The sequence below is a fragment of the Chionomys nivalis genome, chromosome 21, assembly GCF_950005125.1.
Source record: "Chionomys nivalis chromosome 21, mChiNiv1.1, whole genome shotgun sequence".
Classification (NCBI taxonomy): domain Eukaryota; kingdom Metazoa; phylum Chordata; class Mammalia; order Rodentia; family Cricetidae; genus Chionomys; species Chionomys nivalis.
The window spans coordinates 37,319,459-37,330,049 of NC_080106.1; the positions used below are offsets into that span (position 1 = coordinate 37,319,459).

The window sequence follows — 10,591 nt, forward strand, 5'->3', positions numbered from 1 at the left end:
TGCTGCTATGAACATAGTTGAACAAATGCTTTTGTAGTATGATTTAGCTTCTTTGTGTATATGTCCAAGAGTGGTATTGCTGGGTCCTGAGGTAGGTTGATTCCTAATTTTCTGAAAAACCTCCATACTGATTTCCTAAGTGATTGTACAAGTTTGCAATCCCACAAGCAATAGATGAGTGTTCCCCTTACTCCACATCCTCTCCAGCATAAACTATCATTGGTGTTTTTGATCTTAGCTATTCTGACAGGTGTAAGATGGTATCTCAGAGTTGTTTTGATTTGCATTTCCCTGATGGCTAAGGATGTTGAACATTTTCTTAAGTGTCTTTCAGCCATTTGAGATTCTTCTGTTGAGAACTTCCTGTTTAGTTCTGTACCCCACATTTTAATTGGGTTGTTTGGAATTTTGATATCAAATTTCTTTAATTCTTTATATATTTTGGAGATCAGTCCTCTGTCTAATGTGGGGTTGGTGAAGATCTTTTCCCATTCAGTAGGCTGCCTTTTTGTCTTATTGACTGTGTCCTTTGCTTTACAGAAGCTTCTAAATTTCAGGAGGTCCCGTGTATTTGTTGTTGCTCTCTGTGTCTGTGCTACTGACATATATATATATATATATATATATATATATATATATATATATGAAGTTACATATATTTAGGAAGTGGTCTGCTGTGCTCGTGCATTGAAGGCTATTTTCCACTTTCTCTTCTATCAGGTTCAGTGTGGGTGGATTTATATTGAGGTCTTTGATCCATTTGGACTTGAGTTCTGTGCATGGGGATAGATATGGATCTATTTTCATTCTTCTACATGTTGACATCCAGTTATGCCAGCACCATTTGTTAAAGATGCTTTCTTTTTTCCCATTGTATAATTTTAGCTTCTTTGTCAAAAATTGGGTGTTCATAGGTGTGTGGATTAACATACAGGTCTTTGAATCAATTCCATTGGTCAACTTTTCTGTTTTTATGCCAATACCAAGCTGTTTTCATTACTGTAGCTCTAAAATAGAGCTTGATGTCAGGGATGGTGATGCCTCCGAGCTCACCAACTCCAGCTGGACTAGGAAGGAGCAAGCATAGGTCCAAACTAGTCCCTCTGAATGTGGGTGACAGTTGCATGGCTGGGCAGACTGCAGGGCCACTGGCAGTGGCACCAGGATTCATCTCTACTTCTTGTACTGGCTTTGTGGGACTAGTTTAAGAAAGAGAAAATGGTCTCTGAAGTCTTCATGGCAGCACTAAACAGGGAAGATAATGAAGGAATACCATCAAAATTCCAAAGGAAAACGATGGCCAGAATGTTTGTTTGCTTGCATGCTGGGGATTAAACCTGGGGTGCCACACGTTAACTCTACTACTCAAGCGTAGCTCCAGAGCTCTTTTAACTCTGAGACAGGGTCTCACCAAATTGACCGGACCATCCTTAAACAGGCTCACTCTGCAGCGCACACGATCCTTACAGAGGCTCCTCTCCTGCCAGCCTCCCAAGTCGCTGGGATTACAGAGGTGCCACTAGGGACTTCATCCCTAGTCGTGCTGTCAATCAACTATGAGGGAAGCTTTAGACACTCGGAAAATTCAATTTCTAAACAGTCTGTTAGAAAAAAAAATAGACTTGGGGGTTCTACCAAAATGGAGGAAACCAGCCGATGGCAGCTGAGGACAATGGTGTCATCAACAGTCGTGCCAACTTGTTCCTGGAAGTCAGAATGGGGTTTAATGAGCTCAGAGCAGACTGGGCAGCACAGCCTACTTCCTCGGACCACATTCCCGGGATCCTTCCCACATGCCTCCTACCTCCTCTACCAGATACTCCAGCTTGAAGGAGCCCAGGATTAATGTACTCACCAATGACCTTGTCACTGACCCACTAGAGGGTTTCTAGTAGACCCCCGAGGAAGCAGAGGCCAGGCTGCATCCAAAGACCCTAGTAAGTTACTCTGACCTGAGAGTCTTCATCTAAGAAGAAAAGGCAGTATTGCTGTTTCTTGGCATCATATGTATAGCTTGCTACTTCGTTTTTTAAAATAAAACATACAGTTTGGAAATTTCTAAGACAAGGAAACTGAAAAAAAAAATAGCAAAGGAGTGATTAACAGACAAATCAGATCATTGATTGCCTCTACTGGTTGCACCTAAAGGGCAAGGTCCCAATAAACATGCAGCTTCTTCATCTGGATGTAGACATATGAAACGTACTATTTTGTAGGTATGGCACATTTCCCAATTTGCAACTGTGTAAGTAGGTACTCTGACAGGAACAAGCAAGTTATAGCTCAGTCTGTCACCTCAGCCCCATTGGCTTTAGCATCTGCATGAGTCACGCAGAGACAGCTGGTATCACAGTTGGCACTGCCAGCCTGAGGTTCCCCAACACCTGTTATCCCCAGCTGAGCAAAACTCCAGAACGCTTTCACATCTTCTGACACAAAGGGAAGTGTGCTCTCCCTGGAAAGAGACAGGCCTGAGCTCAATTTCTAGTTAGCCCTTGGCAAACGGGCAATTTGTTCTTCATTCTCAACAAACACACCCTCCGTCGCCGGGAGGATGGACCGGGGCTTAAGTGGACCGCTAGAAAGAAGGCTGGTCCTGTGCCTGGTGCACACCGTCTCTGCACCTGCTCGGGAAACAGGGAGGGCATTCTGCTTTATTCCACAACGCGTTTTCCGTTCTCAACCTTCAACCAATGATAGCCACCTCTCTAAAGAAATGAAGGGGTTAATGCTAGACACATGTTGGCTGGAAATACCGTGCCACCCACACTGAGTCAGAAATTGAGCTACGGAGGGCAAGAAAGCCAGAGATCCTGGAATGGCAGCACTGAAGGGAACTAAGGAAAAGTGGATGCTAATCATTTAACTTCAGCCCGTGGGACCCTCTGTCGCCTCCAAATCCTCAGATCTGCTATTCGCTGTTCTTTCCACTGTCACATCCCTCAGCCAACTCCCTCGTCCTCGGTGTTGGCTTTTGGGGTCCACTTAGTCCGTCCTTCCTTCCTTCCTTCCTTTTGACACAGGATCTAACCATGTAGACTTAGCTGGCCTGAAACTCACTGAGGGCTGGGATCCAAGGTGGCTGGCCCCACTTACTTCTGTCTTGGGATGGAGTCTTTGCTCACTGAAATCCTGCCTTTCTCCTGTTTAGTAGGTTGAAGGTCCCTCTGTCCTGCTGCATCCCATGGATTTAGGAAAGACCATGCACTCCTTTCTAATTCTTTCTGGATATCTATAAGCATCCACTGATTGCTTCTTTGGCCTGGAAGTTTTCCCGTTTTCTTTTCCTGGATAGTCTCCATGCTTTGGGTATTCCTGCTCCCATCTCCTCTGGGGCCTAAGATCTGGTGGTGTTCTTTAAACCATTCAGAGACTCTCTCCCTGGTTACACCACTGAGCACTAGGTCAAATCTGGTAACTTCTACATGAACTGATTCTGTCCCCACAACCGGTCACAGGAGGTACCAAGGAAGGACAAGAAATAGGTCCTTTTGAATGCCAACGAAAGGCACACTGGGGCATGCCTTCAGGCCCTGTCGCAGTAGTGAGAAGGCCCAGGTCATGTGTGTTTTGTGAAGATTCAGCCACCTTGAGCAGCTTGAAAGCGACACTGGAAACAGAGATACTCACTTCATCCACCTCAGCTTTTGCTTAGCCAAACTCACCTGAAGTCCAGTTCGCCCATCCTCGCACTAAAATGTAGTTCTAATAACTTACTTATTTCACCAACAAGTGCAGACCAAACACCTATCACATGCAAAGCTCTCAGCACAGCCAACTCTAACACAGCGAGGCATGCGGTAAGCCTCATAGATTCCAGCTGAATGAATGGGTCAAGGCCAGAGTCCACCACTGACTTCTCCTTCACTACTGCAGACTTCTCGACACTGTAGAGTATTTCTATTTTCCACACTTCCCAGGCAGCCTGAAGACCACCATTTACAGGATAATAGACGTTTCAGAAATACTCAGTGATACTTTGCTGCCCTTGTGGTTTCTGTTGAATCATTGCATTTCGGGGGCAGCTATCTCCAATTCTAACGCAAGTTCATATCTAAAACCCTAGGTGTGCATTTAAACTATATTGGCACACAGAGACCTTATACTATTAAATTCAGATTTAGCATAATGCAGAATTATTCCCCATTGAGCTGTTGCTTTGAAGCAGACAGCAAATAAAAGTCTACAAGTACAAAGAGCCACTCAGCAGAAACGACAGCAGCCAGGAACAATGTTAATGGGCTTCCCAGACACGTCTCTAATTGATGCATGGGTTAATTCAGTGAGCTCGCCCTGAATCCCTGCGCATCCCTGAGTTAAGAGTGTCCTGCGGATGAGGAGACGGAGATGGGATAAATGAAGGGGAGAGGCTAAGGTGGGGGCGGAGTGAAAGGCCCCAGCACTGCAAACAAGAAGAAGAAAAAGGAAAAAAAAGTGGGAGGAGTAGCTGGAGAGCTTCTATATGGAACCATCCAGTCACACAGAACTGCTCTTGAACTTGCATCATTCTGGCTGCTGAGTCTAAGCCCTGCACTGCCACGCCACAGCTACCCCCACCAAAACTGACATGCTGGCACAACCAAGAACGACTTTGACCCGCCTGGCCAACTCTGCATGGGAAATCCCACCAACCATGCTATTTCGTGGGCTTGAATGCACAAGAGCAATGGTCTTGGTGACTGAGCAGCATGCTCCTGCGGGTTCTGCTGGCACAGGCCACGGCTTACCCTCTGTGATGACGTGAAGATTGGCAGCCTGATCTCGTCACATTCGTACTGACTCAGGAATCCCCTCTCCCTTGCCAGCTCTAGCACGGCTTCTACATGGTTGTAGAGTTCCCTGACAATGGCTGGCCGGTGATTCTGCAGGTTTCTGGTGGGATGAAGGGAGTGAGTGTCCCAGCCATCATGAAGTTCAAGGGTGTGACTGTTGGCCTGGGCCTCCTGGATAGCTTCAAGAAGCTTCTGACAGCCCCAATCACCCTTGTTCCAGACCGTGTCCAGTAGGCGCCTGGCAGAATGGGAGAGAGGTTGGCCAGGGAGACGGAGGCCCTCATAGTCCTCCCAGGACAGCACATCCCAGGACAGCAACCAGTCCAAGATGCTCTCGAAGCCCTCCAAGGACCCCGAGACCAACAGTGCCACCAGCTGGCTCCTCCGTGCCTGGATGTCTTCCTGTGAGCACATGTCACCACCTGAAAGAGAGCAGGGAAGGTCAGAGGTCAGGAGTCAGGCTGGGGTGCTCAGAGGTCAGGAAACGGTTTCTTGAGAAGTCAAATTGTAGAGGTCAGAGGTCAGGGAATGACTTCTCTAGAAGCCAGGCTATGTGGACAGCAACCTACCCCAAGTCCAGGGGGGCCACAGGTGTACTTGGGCATTCTCCAGTCTTAAGTTCCCCCAAAGTGAGGCCCCAGGATATCAAGAAACTAGCTGCAGGTCCCATGAGTTTAAAGCAGCCAGACATGGGAGCCCTTGGCTCCCATAACCATGCTTGCTCTCTCCACCTCAGCAAGTTTCACAAGGCAGAGGTGGCGGGAGAAGTAGCCCCCTGAGGATCAGCTCCCTTCTACGCGGGCCACACTCAGTCCTACAACTTTGGAACCACTGGATCGGTCAAGTGCATCCTAAGGGCCTTAGTGAAATATTTCATTTCCCACTCTCAACTTCTAGAAAGTGGGGGCTGTGGTCAGCCCCATCTACAGAGAGGGAAACTGAGGCACACAAGCAAGGGATTTTGTAGTATTTGTCATAGCTGGGAAAGACAGGGCTGGGACTGGAACCCAAGCAATGGATCTCTTGCTGATGCAAACCTTTTTCTCTTACCTCTGGTATCCCCACAGGTCCCCAGCCCTGCCGTCTGCACATAACCCATTACGGCTCCATGGTAGAGTGGGGGTTGGCTGCAAAGATGCCAAGTCAGGAGCAACGGGGTGTCTGGTGAAATGGGGTATCTTGAAGCCTACTGGTATGCTACCCCGACAACAACACACACACACACACACACACACACAAACACACACACACCTCTAAGGCCCTTGCTCCTTGCTGTACACTCAGCAGCACACAACTGCTTGCTGCCTTGCTATCGCTCTTCTCAGGAGCTGGTACTGAGTTCAGCCTTCAGTCCCAAGCACTGGGGCTCTGCGAGGAAGGGACCACCAGGAGCTCCGAGCACAGAGGTCGCTGAGCCGTGGAGAAAAATCAGAAAGCTTCAGTGGGCCGGTGTGTCATTGCCACTGTCCAAGATAAGGGCTGGGGCAGTGCCCAGAGAGAAAACAAAAGTAAAAGAGTACAGAAGCAGAGGAAGAGGAAGGAAGGCTTCCTTTCGCAATCCGGGACACTTTAAGACGCTCCTGGAGTGCAGAGGGGGCAGCTGGAAATGGTCTGGGGAGTCCCAGCCTTTCCTGTTAGATAGTGATTATCTCCCCTCTATGGCAGGCTCCCACTGCAGGCTAGACCTCCCTCATTCTGACACCCCAAAGCTTTGCAGGGCACTGTGCTCGACAGAAGCCCTGGGGATGCTGACTCTAAACGCACCCAGGGAAGCCTGGGGCAGGAATGCTATGGGTCTTTCTTCAATCTCTAACTCAGCACCGTATTATTAATGTGTTGGCCAGACAGGGAAAGTGAGATAGTGAAGCTACCTGAGCATCCGGCAGCTTAGGAGAGAAGGTATCCCTGCTATGGAGGCGACCATAAGCCAGGAGCTGAGAGTTCTCACTGGCCAAGCAGATCAACTCTGCCCTGTGCTTTGTCCAAGCAGAGGAGCCAAGAACAGGGAGAGGGGAACAACAGCAAAGGGCAGTGTGATCTGCGACTAAGACGTGGGGTGCTTCTCAACTGTGCAAACCAGCCAAAATTGGGGCACCAGCTACCCTGCCAGCCCTGCTCAGGTCCTGAGGAAAGAATCACTGACCCTTCCTGCTCTGAGAACAGCACAGAGGCCAGGGCAGCACTCTGGCCTGAGGCCCAAAGTGCAGCCGGGAAGTCTGGAGGGTCGTGAGTGCTAAGAGGGGATGCCTGGCTCACTTTACCCACAGGATACTGGTCAGAGCACATGAGTCAAAAGCCCAGAGACATTGCACAGACAGTCCCTGATCCAGCAGACCCACCCTAGGGGAAATCCCAGAAGCTGAGCAGGAAGCCTGAGCTGGCAGGCCAGTACCTAGAACTTGCTGGTTCTTGGCAGTCCTGGCACACAGCCTGGGACATCTACACTGGCTTTCACTCAAAGACCCTGGGGATGTGAGATGTCTCCAACAAATGTGCTTGCCCAGAGAGAAACAACTGGGAGAGAGCAGAAGCTCTCTCCAGATATGCCAAGAGCCAGCCGGATGCCCGAACCATACACGCCCAAAGAATGACGTCAGCCGTGTGGACACAGGCAGGGTGAGGCAGGAAAGCCTGTGGCTTGGTGCTCTGCCTCCCACCTGCAGTTGGAAAGTCCCATCTTGCCAGTCTCCTGCAGACCACAAAGCAAGGCATAGCCCGGAAAGCCAATTCTGCCAGTCCCCTGCCTCTGAGTAGGTCCTCTTCCCATCTCCTCTTAAGCAGTTGGAAAAGATCCAAACCCGGGTTTGCTACTGTTCTCCTGACTGGCTGTTTATCTTAGTTTATCTTCGTTAGTTTATCTCGTTCAGCTAAGATTGGAAGAGAAAAGCAAAAGAGCCATTGCTCTTGTCACCACTTCATAAAAGCTGGCCCTAGAATCCTGTTCCAGCACCTTCTTCCTACTGGGTCAGACTCACCCTCTCCAGGTTAAACACGCTGCTCTGTCTGCCCTGCCTTGTCTTCGCTATCCAGCTGGTGACACCTTAGAATCACTCTTAGGCTCTGAAAGATGGAACCCAAACAAAGGGGGGCAGCTCCTTACTGAAACAGAGGGACAAGGGCATCTACGAAGGCCTCTCTCATCCCGACCCCCCACCCTTCTGCCACATACACATGTCTAGCACCTCCTTCCTTCCCAGGATCATGGGGAGCCTGGTTTTCCTGAAGTTCTTTGAGGGCTGAGCTCTCCTTGAAGTGCCCCCAGGCCTCTGCAGATAGGAGAGGAAGGGAGGTAGCCAGAGGAGTTCAGAATACAGCTTCTGAGCTGTCCAGTCCTGGCTGGCCAGGCTTTCCCTGGGACACTAACCTCACCCTCCCTCACCCTCTGAGTTGCTCCCCAGGAGACCAGTTCACATCATAGAACGGACTAATTTGTCCTTTATTTCTAGCTTCCCTAGTGCGGGCCTGAACGGCCACCCCCAAGTCCTGCCTGTCTCCTTCTCCCCCTCCCACATCCACAACCAAGGAGAATACAAACCCTGACTTCCAGCTCTTGGCCTCCCTTTCTGTCAATGGCATTTGCTCTACCTGTTCACTCTCCTCCTGGGAGCACTTCTTTCAAGACCATGAGGAATTTCTCTGATCTTCTTCCCTGGGTACGAGCTGCTCTTTCTATCCATTCTACCTCCAAGACCGGCACCCCCTTCCCAGATCTGAACCACTGCCACTTCTCTGAGTCACTCTCTCCCTGCATAAGCCCATCTCCCCACAGGCTTAACTCCCAACTGTGTGCTGGTGGTGCCTGAAAGTCACTGCCAGCTCAGAACACCATTCAACATCAAGTGGTGCCCACCAGCATCCCCAAACAGACAAAAGCCATCGCGGGGCCTTCCTCGTAACAGCTCCTCGCTCAAGTGAAAGTGGCCACACACTCCAGAGTCATCCTTGACTCTGCCACCCTCGAGCGCCACAGACTATCCACCCAACCTTCCACAGACCCCACATCTGAAAGCCACAGGTTCTCCACCTCTCTCTATACCATGATGTAAGCCCTAAAGCCTCCTCGTGGTTCCCTCACCTGCCGTGACCGCCCCCCTCGGTAGGCCAATCTCAGCCTCACAACTAGACGAACCTGCCAGACCCTAAGTCAGAGCAGAGGCCTTATCTGTTCACAGCCCAGCCCACCAGTGGCTCTCACCATAGTCAAAGCGAAAGCCAAAAGCCTTTATAGCAACCTCAAGCCCGATACAAGAGACCTCAACTCCTGCCCTCTTCCTGCTAGCCCCCAACTGCTCCTTTCTTCCCACCCTGCTCTAGCCCCTCGCCTGCCTCCTCACTCTCAGAACAGGGGAGACTGTCCGGTCTGCCATGCTCCTGCCTCTGCATAAGCTTTTTGCTCACAGAGCACCCTGTCCCACAGATAGTCACATGACTTGCCACATGCCTCCTACGACTTTGTTCAGTGGTCACTGCCTCCGAGGGGTCTATCTAGGCTATATGAAACTGTGGTCCCCAAGCCGTGTCCCAGCTTTCTCTCCCCCACTCCTTCCTGTCATCTTAGCATAACTCTCTGCTGGAGCTCCTCGCTAGACCCTGTGCTTTGCCCAGCGCATAGACGGGGTTTGGGTGAATGAGAATCTGTATATTCCACACAGCTTGAGGAGGTAGCCCCGTGGAACCAGAGAGTAGCCATTGCAAGGCGCAGACTTTAAATGGGCATAGAAGCCACCTTGCTAGTAGTAAGAACCTGTTTACTGGGCCACACCGAGTGCTGACCTGGGTGAGAGGGGCAAGATGGAGCCAGTGCCAGTGTGGTGCTGCCCGTGGAAGCCAACTGACGTGGAATGGCCAAGAGAGCAGGGGCTCCAATCACCTCATAACAGACTGACCAGAAGAGAGGCAACTGAGCTGTCACTTTGGTCTTTTTGCTAAGAGGGCAGAGGGGTCTGATAGGTCAGCTTTTCCCCTACATAACATCAACCCTGGGGGAGATCATACCCCGCAGGAAAGCTAACACTCCTGTTCCAAGCCAGGACCCTGCAGGCTCTGAGAGAGACACAGAAATCAGAGCTTCAGCCAGCTACCGACCTACCCAGAGGCTTGGGAGCTAGCTTGTCCATACATAGACGGCACCAATGGCTTGGGAAGCAGAGGAGAGGACCAAGCCCGAAGGCTGAGTGCTGGGCTGGCATTGGGCAGAAATAGAGTTTGACCCCAGCTCCCACCTTCACAAATGAGTAAGGACAAGCAGGAGACACCGGCAAGGACCACCGAGCAGCAGCTGGGGTTAAAGAGTATCTCTGAAGACTAAAGACAGAGAAACTGAGGCACACAGAGAAGGGTCAACTGGACCAGTAATAGCTCCTGCTGTGACCCAAAGTAAGATTTCCTCCTTCTGTGTGAGGTCCTCACCTGCAAGTTTTCCCTCCACTGGTCCAGTCACCTCCAAATCACAGCCTCCCCTCAGACTTCAAAGGATCTTGGGGGATTCGACGTGCTTCCCATATCCTAGACCTCTTCATCCCCAGTGACCACAGTCTGCCCCTTGAGACCCCCTTTCCTTCTACAGTCTATTTACTCTACTGATACTTCCAGGGGAAACAGGGTGCCTTCCAGAAGCGCAGCCAGGCCAGCTCCAGAGGCGTTCCGAGGATGGGACGTTAGGCGCTCGTGGTCTCCACCACACCTAGTGCAGTCGCCCGGAGCACTCAGTCTGCCCCCAGAAAACCCTCTTTCCACACACCCACCCACCCCCAAGCACCCGCAGACCACAGAACCAGCAGGCAAGCACTCACCGCCAGCTGCAGCGCGGGGTTCCTCAG

General features: G+C 50.6%; 1 protein-coding gene across 2 annotated transcripts in view; it reads right to left on the reverse strand.

Moving 5' to 3' along the window:
• The window catches only part of Nod2 (nucleotide binding oligomerization domain containing 2), a 41,555-nt gene extending 30,964 nt beyond the window's left edge, over positions 1–10,591 (reverse strand). For both annotated transcript variants that reach the window (XM_057754314.1, XM_057754313.1), the window contains exons 1-2: positions 10,565–10,591; positions 4,728–5,194 (exon numbers count right to left, since the gene is read on the reverse strand). In XM_057754314.1, the coding sequence (XP_057610297.1) occupies positions 4,728–5,186 (459 nt within the window). In that variant the 5' untranslated portion in view covers positions 5,187–5,194; positions 10,565–10,591. The remainder of the gene's footprint in view (positions 1–4,727; positions 5,195–10,564) is intronic.